The sequence below is a fragment of the Giraffa tippelskirchi genome, chromosome 10 (genome assembly GCF_054371585.1).
Source record: "Giraffa tippelskirchi isolate mGirTip1 chromosome 10, T2T-mGirTip1v1.2.pri, whole genome shotgun sequence".
In the NCBI taxonomy this organism is placed as follows: domain Eukaryota; kingdom Metazoa; phylum Chordata; class Mammalia; order Artiodactyla; family Giraffidae; genus Giraffa; species Giraffa tippelskirchi.
In genome coordinates this window covers 96,562,162-96,578,533 of record NC_137284.1, presented here as the reverse complement: position 1 = coordinate 96,578,533, position 16,372 = coordinate 96,562,162, and the positions used below count along the sequence as shown (strand labels likewise).

General features: G+C 37.7%; 1 protein-coding gene across 3 annotated transcripts in view; it reads right to left on the bottom strand.

Moving 5' to 3' along the window:
* The window catches only part of CTTNBP2 (cortactin binding protein 2), a 163,298-nt gene that overhangs the window by 85,259 nt on the left and 61,667 nt on the right, over window positions 1-16,372 (bottom strand). For all 3 annotated transcript variants that reach the window (XM_081537840.1, XM_081537839.1, XM_081537838.1), the window contains exon 3: window positions 11,992-12,216. In XM_081537840.1, the coding sequence (XP_081393966.1) occupies window positions 11,992-12,216 (225 nt within the window). The remainder of the gene's footprint in view (window positions 1-11,991; window positions 12,217-16,372) is intronic.

Sequence of the window (16,372 nt, the reverse complement as noted above, 5' to 3'; positions counted from 1 at the left end):
TGTGGATAACACTATGAAAAACACCTGGCCTGACGGATGCTATGGAACAGAATACCCAAGGACTGCAGGTGACACACTTGTTGCACTATTAAAAACCAACAAAAAATTACAAGACTAAAATCTTACAGAGTATGTTCTCTGACCACAGGAGAATTAAATTATAAATCACAATAAGATATTAATAATACCCCAAAATTCAAAATTAAAACATACTTCTAAATAGTACAAAAGTTTAAGAAGAAATCACAAGGGATATTAGAAAACATTTGAGCTAATTGAAAATAAAAATAATATATCAAAGTTCATTGGATGCAGTGAAAAAGGAGTACTCAAAGGCAGATAAAGCAAAGAATACATAGAAAACTACATTGATAATTGCTTTAGAAGAGTTGTCTCCCAAAGAAGACATACAGATGTCTAACAGGCACATGAAAAGATGCTTGTTACTGCTAATTATTAGAGAAATGCAAATCAAAATAACAATGAGGTACCACTTCCCACCAGTTAGAATGGCCACTGGTAAAAAATCTACAAATAATAAACACTAAAAAGGGTGTAGAGAAAAGGGAACCCTCTTACATTTTTGGTAGGAATGCAAATTGGTGCAGCTACTATGGAAAACAGTATGGAAGTTCCTCAAAAAACTAAAAAAAATTATCATATGTGAAACAGAACACCATTCCATGTTCGATGCATGAGACAAGGGCTCAGGGCCGGGGCAATGGGATGACCCAGAGGGATGGGATGGGGAGGGAGGTGGGTGGGGGGTCCAGGAAGGGGAATACATGTAAACCCATGGCTGATTCATGTCAATGTATGGCAAAAACTATTACAATATTGTAAAGTAAAAAAAAAAAAAAGGAAAACAGCCATGAAGTTGGTACAACGCAGAAAAGAACTTGCCTCAATCATTCACGCAACCTCAGATATACAAATGCACATTGACTATTTATATAATAAATATTCCAAAATCAAAAAAAAAAAAAAACACCTAAAAAAAAGAGTTGCCATTTGATCCAGTGATCCCACTCCTGGGCATATACCCAGACAAAACTTACTCAAAAAGATACATGCCCCTCTAAGTTTACAGCAGCATTATTTACAATAGTCAGGATATGGAAGCAGCCTAAATGTCCATCAACAGATGACTGGATAGAGAGGATGTGGTACATATATACAATGGAATATTACTCAGTCATTAGAAAGAAATAAGTAATGCTATATATTTGCAGCAACATGGATGGAGAGACCTACAGATTATCATATTAAGTTAAGGAAGTCAGAAAGAAAAAGACAAATACAATATGATACCACTTACACGTGGAATCTAAAGTATGACACAAATGAACCTATCTACAGAACAGAAACAGACTCACAGATATAGAGAACAGACTTGTGGTTGCCACGGAGGGAGGAGGGAAGGATAGGGAGTGTTGCCTTAACAGATATAAATTATTATATATAGGCTGAATAAACAAATTCCTATTGTATAGCACAAGGAACTATATTCAATATCCTGTGGTAAAATCATAATGGAAAAGCATATGAAAATGAGTATATAAATGTATAACTGAGTTACTTTGCTAATAGAGCAGAAATTAAACACAATATTGTAAGTCAACTATACTTCAGTAAAATTTTTTTTTAAAGTTTTGTCTCAAATTAGTCATCTAAGTGTTACCTTAAAAAGTTAGGAAAAGTTAAGTGAACAAAATACAAAGCGAAAAGAAAGAAATAAGAAAGGTAAGAAATAGCAAAGGTAAGAAATCAATGAAAATACAAGAGACAACAAATGATAGAGAAATTTACAAAGCCAAAAGTTGGTTTTAACCTAAAATATCATTAGCAGTGTTAAAAAACAGATTAAGAAACAGATATAAAAATATATATATGCAAAAAAAACACAAATAACAGGAATAAAGGATGGGGTATCACTATGAAATGAATATTAAAAAGATAATGATGAAAACCTTTGTGTCAAAATATTAACAAATCAAATTCCTCTGAAGCATACAACTTTCAGAACTGACATAAAATGGAGTAAAAGAATGGAATAGCTTTATATCTTCAAAAGAAACTGAGTTCACAAATAAAAATTTTCCCCTACAGAAAACCCTCAACTCATATGATTTACTAGTAACTTCAACCGAACATCAAAACCACATTTATATATACTCTTTCAAAAAAAGAGAAGGAAATACTTCCAATTTCCTTTGTGAATCCAGAATTACTTTCATATCAAAACAATTATTTTAAAATTCACAGAAAAATTACCACTCATGAACACAGACACAAAACTCCGCAGCAAGATACAGGCAGACTGAATTCAGTAATATTTAAAAAGAATGATAAAGGTTACCCACTGAAGTTAACTACAGGAATCCAAGTTGGTTTAATATTTCAAAACCAATTACTACGATTCATCACATTAACAAAATAAAGAGAAAAATCATGACCACAGCCATAGATGCAGATAAACCATTTTACAAAATTCAAAACCCATTCATGATAAAAACTACTCAATAAAGAATTGAATGAAACCTCAACGAGATAAAAGGCATCTATAAAAAAGCACAGCGAGCATCATATTTATCCATGAAACAGCCTGTTTTCTCCCTAAGTAAAGGAAAGGACTTTGAAGTCTTCACTCACTGCTTCTAATCAACATAGTTCTGAAGGCTCTGGTCAGTGAAATGATGGGGAAAAGAGAAGGGGAAGGCAGGCAGGCAATTAGGAAAGGAAGAATTAAAATGGGTTTTATTCACAGATAACATGCTTGTTTATCTACAAAATCATATAAAATATACACAACTGCTAAATCTAATAAGCAAGTTTAGCAAGATCACAGGATACAGTGTCAACACACGAAAATCAACTGAGTACTTGCACACTAGCAACAAATGTTTGGCAAAAATAATGTGTTTATTATAGCACCAAATATTTAGAAATAAGCCTAACAAAAGACATTTAACACTACTAAACTAAAAATGATAAAACACTGCTAAAAGAAACCATAAAGACCTCAACAAATCAAGAGAAATACTATAGTCATGGATTGGAAGACTCAATATTGTTAAAGATGTCAATTCTCAACATTTTTAAAGGTCAATGAAATTTCATCCCTGAAAACTTTCAAAGAAAACTTTTACGGAAATGCAAACAATCTAGAACAGACAAAACAATTTTCATAAATAAAAACAAAGTTGAAAGACTTACAGTTTGTACACAGAAGGCTCATTATTTAATTGCAGTCATCTCTTTTACCTAAAGTTGCAGTACAGAGATAAGACTAAAACACAATAAAAAAAAAAAAAAAATCAGAGGAGTGTTCAGTGGCTGCCTGAAGTGGTGGAGATAATTATTGAGAAGATACTCCAGGAAACTTTCAGTGGTAATGGAAATCTTTTCTATCTTGTAAGAGGTACAGGTTATACAAGTATATGCATTTTTAAAACATCAATTTGTGCACTTACACAAATTTTACTTTAATGTGAGATTTAATGTAAATACCTCTTTAAAAGGTATAAACAATAGTGAATTTCAGGTTTGCATTTTTGCTTTTTTTTTTTACAGTGCTATGGATTCTATGTGTTCTGTGTCATGCTGTGCTTAGTCACTCAATCATGTCTGACTTTTTGCGACCCCATGGACCACACCCCTTAAGGCTTCTCTGTCCATGGGTATTCTCCAGGCAAGAATACTGAAGTGGGTTACCATGCCCTCCTCCAGGAGATCTCCCCAACCCAGGGATCAAACTCAGGTCTCTCGTATTGTAGGCAGATTCTTTACAGTCTGAGTCACCAAAGAAGCCCAAGAATACCGGAGTGGGTAGCCTATCTCTTCTCCAGGGGATCTTCCTGACCCAGGAATCGAACCAGGGTCTCCTGCATTACAGTCATATTCTTTACCAGCCAAGATACCAGGAAAGCCCTATGTGTTCTAGGCTGCAGTAAATGAGTAATGTATTGAAGTATAATAGCTGACAGCTTTCTCACTGTTGGAGAAGTTAGCTCTAAATAAATGATAAGAATGTACCCTATGGTTTTGGATTAAAATCAGAGGTGTCAAGATAAGTATGAATTCACTATAGACAAATAAAGATACATATGTGTGTATATAAAATATGTTTATGAATATGATAGTTCAGTTCAGTCGCTCAGTCGTGTCCGACTCTTTGCGACCCCATGAATCGCAGCACGCCAGGCCTCCCTGTCCATCACCAACTCCTGGAGTTTACCCAAACCCATGTCCATCGAGTCGGTGATGCTATCCAGCCATCTCATCCTCTGTCGTCCCCTTCTCCTCCTGCCCCCAATCCTTCCCAGCATTAGGGTCTTTTCCAATGAGTCAACCCTTCACATGAGGTGGCCAAAGTACTGGAGTTTCAGCTTCAACATCAGTCCTTCCAATGAACACCCAGGACTGATCTCCTTTAGGATGGACTGGTTGGATCTTCTTGCAGTCCAAGGGACTCTCAAGAGTCTTCTCCAACACCACAGTTCAAAAGCATCAATGCTTCGGCGCTCAGCTTTCTTCACCGTCCAACTCTCACATCCATACATGACCACTGGAGAAACCATAGCCTTGACTAGACGGATCTATGTTGGCAGAGTAATGTCTCTGCTTTTCAATATGCTATCTAGGTTGGTCATAACCTTCCTTCCAAGGAGTAAGCGTCTTTTAATTTCATGGCTGCAATCACCATCTGCAGTGATTTTGGAGGCCAAAAGAATAACGTCTGACACTGTTTCCACTGCTTCCCCATCTATTTCCCATGGAGTGATGGGACCAGATGCCATGATCTTAGTTTTCTGAACGTTGAGCTTTAAGCCAACTTTTTCACTCTTCTCTTTCACTTTCATCAAGAGGCTCTTTAGTTCTTCTTCACTTTCTGCCATAGGGGTGGTGTCATCTGCATATCTGAGGTTATTGATATTTCTCCCGGCAATCTTGATTCCAGCTTGTGTTTCTTCTAGCCCAGTGTTTCTCATGATGTACTCTGCATATAAGTTAAATAAGCAGGGTGACAATATACAGCCTTGACATACTCCTTTTCCTATTTGGAACCAGTCTGTTGTTCCATGTCCAGTTCTAACTGTTGCTTCCTGACCTGCACACAGGTTTCTCAAGAGACAGGTCAGATGGTCTGGTATTCCCATCTCTTTAAGAATTTTCCACAGTTTATTGTGATCCACACAGTCAAAGGCGTTGGCATAGTCAATAAGGCAGAAATAGATGTTTTTCTGGAACTCCCTTGCTTTTTCGATGATCCAGTGAATATTGGCAATTTGATCTCTGGTTCCTCTGCCTTTTCTAAAACCAGCTTGAACATCTGGAAGTTCACGGTTCACGTATTGTTGAAGCCTGGCTTGGAGAATTTTGAGCATTACTTTACTAGCGTGTGAGATGAATGCAATTGTGCAGTAGCTTGAGCATTCTTTGGCATTGCCTTTCTTTGGGATTGGAATGAAAACTGACCTTTTCCAGTCCTGTGGCCACTGCTGAGTTTTCCAGATTTGCTGGCATAGTGAGTGCAGTACTTTCACAGCATCATCTTTGAGGATTTGAAATAGCTCAACTGGAATTCCATCACCTCCACTAGCTTTGTTCGTAGTGATGCTTTCTAAGGCCCACTTGACTTCACATTCCAGGATGTCTGGCTGTAGGTGAGTGACCACACCATCGTGATTATCTGGGTCGTGAAGATCTCTTTTGCACAGGTCTTCTGTGTATTCTTGCCACCTCTTCTTAATATCTTCTGCTTCTGTTAGGTCCATACCATTTCTGTCCTTTATCGAGCCCATCTTTGCATGAAATGTTCCCTTGGTATCTCTAATTTTCTTGAAGAGATCTCTAGTCTCTCCCATTCTGTTGTTTTCCTCTATTTCTTTGCACTGATCGCTGAGGAAGGCTTTCTTATCTCTCCTTGCTATTCTTTGGAACTCTGCATTCAGATGGGAATATCTTTCCTTTTCTCCTTTGCTTTTTGCTTCTCTTCTTTTCCTAGCTATTTGTAAGGCCTCCTCAGACAGCCATTTTGCTTTTTTGCATTTCTTTTCCATGGGGATGGTCTTGATCCTTGTCTCTTGTACAATGTCATGAACCTCTGTCCATAGTTCATCAGGCACTCTATCAGATCTAGTCCCTTAAATCTATTTGTCACTTCCACTGTATAATCATAAGGGGGTTGATTTAGGTCATACCTGAATGGTCTAGTGGTTTTCCCTATTTTCTTCAATTTAAGTCTGAATTTCGCAATAAGGAGTTCATGATCTGAGCCACAGTCTGCTCCCGGTCTTGTTTTTGCCGACTGTATAGAGCTTCTCAATCTTTGGCTGCAAAGAATATAATCAATCTGATTTCGGCGTTGACCATCTGGTGATGTCCATGTGTAGAGTCTTCTCTTGTGTTGTTGGAAGAGGGTGTTTGTTATGACCAGTGAGTTCTCTTCGCAAAACTCTATTAGCCTTTGCCCTGCTTCATTCTGTACTCCAAGGCCAAATTTGCCTGTTACACCAGGTGTTCCCTGACTTCCTACTTTTGCCTTCCAGTCCCCTATAATGAAAAGAACATCTTTTTTGGGAGTTAGTTCTAATAGGTCTTGTAGGTCTTCATAGAACTGTTCAAGTTCAGCTTCTTCAGCGTTACTGGTCGGGGCATAGACTTGGATTACTGTGACACTGAATGGTTTGCCTTGGAAACAAACAGCGATCATTCTGCCATTTTTGAGATTGCATCCAAGTATTGCATTTCAGACTCTTTTGTTGACCATGATGGCTACTCCATTTCTTCTAAGGGATTCCTGCCCACAGTAGTAGATATAATGGTCATCTGAGTTAAATTCACCCATTCCAGTCCATCTTAATTCGCTGATTCCTAGAATGTCAACGTTCACTCTTGCCATCTCCTATTTGACCACTTCCAATTTGCCTTGATTCATGGACCTAACATTCCAGGTTCCTATGCAATATTGCTCTTTACAGCATCGGACTTGGCTTCTATCACTGGTCACATCCACAGCTGGGTATTGTTTTTGCTTTGGCTCCATCCCATCATTCTTTCTGGAGTTATTTCTCCACTGATCTCCAGTAGCATATTGGTCACCTACTGACCTGGGGAGTTCATCTTTCAGTGTCCTATCTTTTTGCCTTTTCATACTGTTCATGAATATGATAAGTATGCATAATTTCCTACCTCTAGATTCATTTCTACTTTCCATTAGAAAGGAATGAAAATAACAGCTTCTGTATGTAACAGCTAATCCCAGGGGTTGGGATAAGAAAAGTGTATGATGAGCCTGTATGAAAAAAAACACTTCTGTAATAAGAATGTCTGGTAGGAATTATGGGAATATATCAAAAGGAGTAGCTTAAAAGGGCTCTCTTAAAAGTGGCCAATTCTGGGACAGTTTTAAGCAGTGATCCAGGGGCTGTGGACCTAATGGTTAGGGGTAGGAACAAACTCCCCCCCAACTCCACTGCACTCTATTATGATTATGAAGGAACCATGCCCTTTGTGTATAAAGATTACTGAGCTCCAGTTGATTCTGCTCTACTATTGTCCAATTTATATCTACTCACAACCACTTTCAAGTAATGGCTTGGAGGAATTTTGCATGGAGCAGTATCACCAAAGCCTTTTGCAAAAAGCAGCAGGTTGTATGGAAGAGCTTAGAAGAGCCAACACAGCTTCCCTGGTAGTGAGAAAGTGGGTGGTTCCCCCAAGAATAGCACCCAGACTGGTAGCCATGAATGAAGAGGCACCAAACAACTGTTTTTCCAGAATGAAAGGGAAAACTATGTAGGAGGGAGCAGAGCAGCAATGTAAAGGCAATTAGTTCTAATTCGAAGTGGAAAAGAGAGAGGAAAGCAATTCTGGTCATTTGTAAAATGAGAAAGCAGACTACATGTCTGTCACAATCACAAAACACTTTTATGACATTTAATTATATTTCTAAATGCTTCCTCAAATCTTTTAACACTGCACCCTTTTCCTCTTTTCTACATGGTCACCCCCACTGGCAACTGCCCAGTCCTGGTAAACAAGTACATAACAGTAAGATGTACGAGATTTTCTTCCTTACTGGGGCTGTAACAACCAGTCAGTCAGCTGTTAGACTCTGCACTTCTCATCTGCCCCTTCCTCTTGATCTAGAGTTTCAAGAGAAGACATGGATGTGGGAAGCCTCATAGCCTGTTCTCCCCTATAAGTCCTGGCTCAAAGCTGCATACCTTAGTCTCCAGCTCCCCTTAATGCTCACTCTACAGTGCTCCCTAGGGAGTCAAAATGCATTTTGAACTGTAATAATGAGTTATACAAAAATAGACTCAGGAAGGAGTTAAAAACAATCATTCATGTACAAAGACTCTGACATACTCTTCCTAAAAATGTTATTTTAGATGTTTCTCTACCATATTATCCTTGAACAAAAGTCTAAAAAACAATGTAAAATTAAGTTATATTTGTATGTGATAACCATGAAGCAGAAAACAGTGAGTACAAATAGCAAAATGAGTTACAATTATTTACAATGTGAAGAAAGAGGTATACGAAATAAAGCTCATGTTTTGATTGCTTTTTTCTGGTCCATTCCTCATTTCTTTGGTTGTCTAGCAGCTCAAACTCCTTTCTACGTCAGGGGAATTTTGCACTGATGGTTCTCTCCTGTGGTAGTTAAAATACAGCCAATAGTTGCTTTCCTGGTCTTGTAGCTAGGGAGAACGCATGTGGCCTGAGCTTGGCCAATCAAATGCACCTGCTCTTAGGCATCAACTAGGAAATGAGTGACGCAAAGAAGCAGGGCTAGGGGAAGCACCACCCAAGACCCAGAGCAGTGATGGCAGTGGTGTTGTCTGGTGTCAGCAAGCTTCAGTATCCAGCTCAGTAGAAGGATCAGCCACTGCAGATTAGATTTACAGTGAGCATTTGTCAGAGATGCTGGCTGGTAAGAGCTGGTCCCCTAGTTCCCCCAGCCATGCTCTACCATGCTGTAAGCCAACAAATAAATGTTGTTTCCGATGAACTCCATGAATACTGGAATCGCTTGTGACTACACATTCTGCCTGATGCATCTACTGTCATGGAACTGACCTCACTGTACTGAGTTGCCACCTAATAGGTTGTTTCTGTTCTGTTTTTAGTCGCTTCAGTCATGTCCAACTCTTTTACGACCCCGTGGACTGTAGCCTGCCAGGCTCCTCTGTCCAAGGGAGATCCAAGGCAAGAATATGGAGTGGGTTGCCATTTCCTTTTCTAGGGGATCTTCTCAACCCAGGGACAGAACCGGCATCTCCTGCATTGCAGGCAGATTCTTTACTGCAAAGCCACCAGGAAAGCCCTACCTAGGAGGAGCTCTATCTAATACACAGAACTACTTTGAGGTTTTCCTCTAGTGAAAAAAACTGCCCCCTTCTGAATTTCCTGGTTGTTATTTTTGCTTTTTTTCTTTTATAAGCTCTGCTCAAATTAAAAGATGTTTTCTATTTCCGGGCTAGAAATTATACTATGTATGAATAAAATGACTGAAAATAAATTAGAACAGAAGATGTATTAACAGATGATGCACAAGATAAAAAGTAAAAACCCAAATAATAACCACCTAGGTTACTGCCTCTAACTGGTCTATTACCAGAGGCAAATTTCCCCGTGATGATTACCCATTAGTTTATGCAAAGTGGCTTGAGGCTCAGTCCATTTGCCAAATTGACTCTTGCCCAAATTTTCCTGGCAGGCAAATTACCAGTTAACCCTCCTATTAGTAGTCTCAGCAGGAACCAATGCATGAATGAGCGCTAAGCTTCTTCTCCCGCCTAGAGAGGCCAACCAGAGCAGTGTTCAGGCCAAATGTCTTAGAATCACCACAGAGCTCTGCCCAGCGTCAGATAATAAATACTTGAATTGAAGATAATGGGACCTTTGCTTTCCCTGACTTTTGCTCTGGCAGTGATTTGATGACCTGAGTTCATTTAAAATAAAGGATTTCTGTGTCTTAATGCTTTTAGATTTCTAAAGCTGCCATTTATTCTACATGTAAGAGACCTGAAGATGTCTGGTTACTATATTTACTCTCAAGAGTAGAGGTGACAGGTAATTTTATTGCTGAAATGACTCTGGTCTTATCAGCTACTATGTTACCTTATTTTCTTCATAAATAAAGATCCGGGACAAGAGTACAAACAGTTCCTCTCCTCACACGTTACAAGCTACTGGAATAGAATATCCTTTAGGGACAAAAGGTAGCACTGCCGTTCAGACAGACCCTTCACTGAGACAGCACAGCCAGTCAATTGGCCATAAAGGACCTCTGTGTCTCCCTAACACGTGGGAGACAGATCACTGGCTCATTCCATACCAGCCTCGCAGGACCCATAGGACAGAAACAATTTCCTTTCACTTTCAGCCAGGTTGGAAATGACCCAGGCATTCAGAAACAAACAGGATGTAAGCTGATTTAAAAAAAAAATCAACTAGATAATAGGAGCTTTGATTCAACTCAAAATTGAACTCAAAGGTTTGATTCAACTTTTTTTCCTCTAAGACAAATGATAGATAAAATGCAAAACTGAAGTAAAAATTGGTAAAGCATGCATTTTATGTATTGCATGAAAACTACAACAAAAACAAAATATTTTCTTGATTTTTGATAATACAGCACAAACCCCAGCAGACATACTTTATTATGAAATAGCTCATTTGACACATTAAGAATGTAACTGAAATGTGTCTCATCCAAGACATACAAGTGAGCATTAGTGACATCAATGGAAACACACTGGCTCTTACTTATGTGGTTTGTGGGGATTTTTGAAAAGCTCTAGAGATCTCAGTGGTTGTCTGCAAGGCTTTGTAGATGGTATGCAGAGTCCAGAGTAAAACGGTGTGATTCGGTCTCACATGCAGGGAAGACCTTCTATTGTTTACTATTTACTTATGCTTTAGTTTTCTACCATGTGCATACTGAGCAAAGGTTTGCTTTTATTCAACACCTATCCCAGAGCACCAGCAAATATATATTACTGCAAAGAAATAATTACAGGGAGAAAGCCCACACAGTCAATGACAGCATCATAAATATTTATATAGTATAGTGCATTCAGGTTAACTGTTAATCAGGTGTTAAATGTGAGCTATAACAAATTCTCTGAAAAGGACAAATAGAAGACTCATTTTAATTTATGCTTTAATAATGGTTGCAAGAACATACTACTTTTAATTCTAATCATACCAGACATCATTACCTTCTCTGTCTTCCTCACTCTTTTCTAATAAAGGGAATCAGTAGTCTCAGCAGTGTATCAGAAGGACAAAATTTAAACTTCTATTTCCTTATGGTTGATCACAGTAAGCTTTCATCGCTTAGGACTCTTTGAAGCGTGTGCTCTGTGCAATAAATGTGTATTTGTGTTGCTGGGGGAGGTGAGGCAGGCGGAGGAGGTTGGTTTTAATGAAACACATGTGAGCAGGAGCCTGGAGGTCTGCAGCAGACACACCATCAGACCCCAGAGGCGAGTTTGAGATGAACCAGAACTTCAAATGACATGTTATGAGATTGCATATACTAAGCAAACTTTCATTCTATTCTCATACTATTTTCATTTAAAGAAATAATAATAATTTCTAATTGCAAAGAAATACAGGAGACAGAAGCTAGGTAAAGAAAGTTGGAGATGCCACCGTATGATCAGCCCTGGTTGCATTACTGGATCACCCACTGAGCAGTTAAGCATGCCTTAGGGCATTAGGAAACAGAATCTCCCTCTAAAAATCCCTATTTTAATGAAAGCATCGTAGTAACTATTATGGGAAACAAAATTTTTCTTACTTATGATTTAGTGTTATTTTTGAGTTACATTTGAGAAGGGTCTCCGTAATTTGTCAGTATTTTGCATTCCTGAAAATACAGCATTTAAGAACAAAACAACAACCTCGGAGGTGGTCTCCTCATTCTATACTGTGTTATGGGAAGAAGGACTATTGGAAAAGTCTCAATACCTTCTTTTGTCTGCTCTCAGCAGCAGCCAGCTGTGTGGACATCCTTTCTTGCATTTTTCTGCAGTGTGCCATGACTGCTTCGAGGATGGAGAGGGGGTTGGTACAAACTGGCTTCTTCTCTTTGTCGCTGGCACCTGCTTCATAGTCTCTCTGTAGTGCCAGGAATGGGTCATTTAAATTAAATCTCCCATACCGTTCCTGGATAAATACCTCCTTCCTGCGAGCCTAGAACAAAATCAGAGGAATGTATTCAGGAAAAGAAATGAAAATATACAGAAAAATATTTATATGAAGTTTTGTGGTTACTGTTCCAAATGGTATTCACAACCGTCATGAGTCATGGCTTACGTGTGATGTCAGGTGGTGAGAGGTAAGGAGACTGTGACCTCAAACCCTGACCAATCTGCCAAGCTATTCAGTCTATGTTCAAAAGTTCTTCTTTTAAGAATATAGTCTTTTAAATTGCAAAAGATGCAAAAACAGTTTTTTTCCTCATGATGCGTATCCCTTCAAGGATCTGAATTTTAGGTGCAGTCTTTTCTCATTTAAAGTAAAATAAATATCAACAATTAAAATAATTTTTAACAAAAAATAAAAAACGGGCAAAATAATGTTTATAGAACTTTTCACATAATCTCCACCATGTTAAGTCACAAAACATAAATCTCCAAGTATTGTATAGTCAGAAAGAATTTTATAAATATTTGAAGAAAATATTTCATGAATTAATGTCAAAAATCACAAAATTCACATTTTGTGAAATGTGACCAACTACCAAAAAAAAAAAAAAAACTCCAGAAAATTAGGAAGATGCAAATGTCTTCTCATAACTGAAAGACATTAAAATATAGTTCACAGAATCCCAGGAAAGAATGTAACCTCATTTTACTTTAAATGTCAGTCCATCAGCGTCAAAGTTAATTTCACATCCACTTGGCACTAAATGCAATTTTCTATAATTAGCCTACAATGGCCTTTGCATAAAATGGAAAATAGCAGGAAAACAGTAGTAGGAATATATTGAAAATGAGCAACATTTTCCTAACTCAGGTCATTCGGAACAGCTACTAGAAAAAAATTATTCTATGCCACTGCCAGTGGAAAAACTAAATTACTTTACAATAAATAAAGCTTAATTTTCCAAAATGTCAAAGATGTTTTCTAAAGAAAAATTACATACATTTCCTTAATTTAAATCAACTGCACTGACCAACTCAACTTTTCCATTTTAAGACCACTATCAGCAAGCCAACAACTAGATAAACACAAATGCAAATGACAAGTGAGAAAATCTAACATTTCTTTTCCTATTACCAAATCAGATTAGAAAATATAATTTAAGAAAAGTCCAATTCACCATAATTTAAGCTAGCTTTCAGAGTGTTATTTTAAATTTAAAAAATCAAAGTGGTTTATAAGTCAAAAAACATTTGGTATTTCTAGATTCTTCAAATTCAATTATATAATCAATGCACTAAATAAGTATTACTTTAGAGATGCAATTACAAAAGCATTTCATTTTATCCTAACTTTTCTCTTAATTTTTATTCAATGTGGTGGTTCATCTTCCACCCCTGAGTGAACACTTGGGATAGTCCCCACAGTTTTTCTAATCATTTTTTATCTAATACCTATAGTCACTTTAAAATATAAAAATCTCAATTTGGTGTTTAGAATATCCAACTTCAGTGGTATGATGGTTTCTCTTCCCCAGCTAGGATCTGCACCACCTGGGAAGGAAGTGTTTAAGAAAACCTTTCTTCTTTCATTCAATTTTCTCCCCATCTTTCCTAGTTATTTTCATCCTCTCCAGATTGGAAGGGACCAGAGGTAAAGGATGAAGATGAAGATGGAAGTGACGGGAACAAGAGCACTCTACCTGAATGGTTCAGTCGATAAACTGGCCTTACCAACTGGGTGCAGCAAACATTTAACACATTATTTTCCCAGGAAGTGCCTGGTGACTTTAGAAAGCCACCCCACCTTTCCCACCGTTAGGGACTCCTCATCCACAGATTACATAGCCTGCAAGGCCCAGTACAAAGTGAAAACATGTGCTCACTGCTCAAAAGTTATTAAGAATTTCAAGATGGTAACAGCATACCCTCTAACCAAGCCTAAGGCCATTCTAAGTGCATGACCCTTTGTGACAGCACAACCATGAAGCCAGCCTTGCATACACATCTTATGTAGCATCTAGAATCTAGGTTTTTTTTGTTAGCTAACTTCTCTGTTGAATAGGCCCTGAATCAATCTTATTCTTACTCTGTGATGACCATGGCCCAACCTAGTCCATGGGAAACTCCTGAATCTTCGTTTAAACAAACTCTGGGAGGGCAAGATGACCACTGCAACCATCTTTCTGGCATTTCCACAGAATATCTGCTTTTTCAGCCCCACCTCCATTCAGAGCACCGAGACCTTCAGGAGAAAGCTAGTAAGTCACTAGCTAGTCTGGCTCAAGTACTTTCTTCCTGAGATGAAGGGAAAAGCAACTAGATGGGGCAGGATGCACAGCATTCTCTCCAGAGAAACGCCCCTTGATAAAAATCCTTTCTCTCTTGAATCTCCAACAATTAGATTTTTTATACCCCCAATGTGGGTAAGGAGTTTAGAAGTCAAAGGTGGATTTCAAATTTCTTCTGAAAATCTGGCATCTTGGTCCTCATTTTAGCATCCATATTTATTATCTTAGGCCCCCTGCTGAAACTTACATTTTAACAACCAAATAAAATTACCTGATGTCTACTTACATATCCAACATATTTTATGATGTACAATACTTGTAAAACTAACTCAAGCCATTTTTAACCACATTAGTTCAGTTCAGTCACTCAGTCGTGTCTGACTATTTGCGACCCCATGAACCTCAGCACGCCAGGCCTCCCTTTCCATCGCCAACTCCCAGAGTTTACTCAAACTCATGTCCATTGAGTCAGTGATGCCATCTAACCATCTCATCCTCTGTCGTCCCCTTCTCCTCCTGCCCTCAATCTTTCCCAACATCAGGGTCTCTTCAAATGAGTCAGCTCTTCACATCAGGTGGCCAAAATATTGGAGTTTCAGCTTCAACATCAGTCCTTCCAATGAACACCCAGGACTGATTTCCTTTAGGATGGACTTGTTGGATCTCCTTGCAGTCCAAGGGACTCTCAAGAGTCTTCTCCAACACCACAGTTCAAAAGCATCAATTCTTCGGTGCTCAGCTGTCTTTATAGTCCAGCTCTCACATCCACACATGACTACTGGAAAAACCATAGCCTTGACTAGACGAACCTTTGTTGACAAAGTAATGTCTCTGCTTTTTAATATGCTATTCTTAAACCAGAGTGAATTTTTGATAAATAGAATAAGATTAATTTTATGTAAGAGGTAAATACATATATCATAGATCTATTTCTGGTTTAAACAGATATCATGGTCTGAAAAATTTAGTATCTTTTTTTTTAACTATTGTGAAAGTTTTGCACGTGTATCATTTTTGTTGTGTTTTGACTTTGTTTTAAAATTACTAGCTTTAACTGTGGCAATGTTAACTGTAGGCAATTTTTTTCTGCTGAAAATGTTGTATAATTATATGTGTACAGGATAATAAACATAAAGCTGTCAATTAGTTTGCTTTGCCAATAATGGACTGATGCTTAATCTTTATGATAAAGTTCAAGATGCATACTATTAGATTCTTTTAAGAGAAGAAGCAATGCTAACAAGCTATGGAATTTTGTCTTTGTTATCTTTAATTTTCAAAATGAGTTCAACAAAGCATCCTCATTTGTCTCTAAGACCACTCAAATACACATAGCAAATATAATTTCTTTTTCTTTAAAGTTCCTAAAGCCCAGAAATCTCAGGTAAAATGAATTTCAAAGATTGTACATACTCCATTAACATTAAACTGACCGCTCATCCCAAGTTTTACTGTTTTCAGAGATACCAGGTAATAATTCTATTCTATAGCCATACAGGAATTTTTTATACATATTAAATATATTCAACAAGCATTTTATATAGATATATTCAACAAGCATTTTATACACTGTTGTATTCAAGTTATAAGCAGGTGTTTTCGTTTTTCAACTATGGAAGTATTTCTTTTAACATTATTGTAAGCAGTATACCTTTCTTAGTACATCTTTCTTTGTTAACAGAGTTCTTAATCTTGAATGCACCACATTACTTTTAATAAGGGCAGATCAACAATATAAAAGTATTAATATTTAGGGATACTGTGTACTAAAAAAGGACTTGAAATGTGTATAATACTGAGCTTGAAGAGGCCTTTTCCTAAAAAAAGGAAGAGCTGAATGTGCAGATAACTTCTTGGATTATGTATCAGAATTACTTGAGAATGAAATGCATTTCAGGGAAATGAGTCATTATG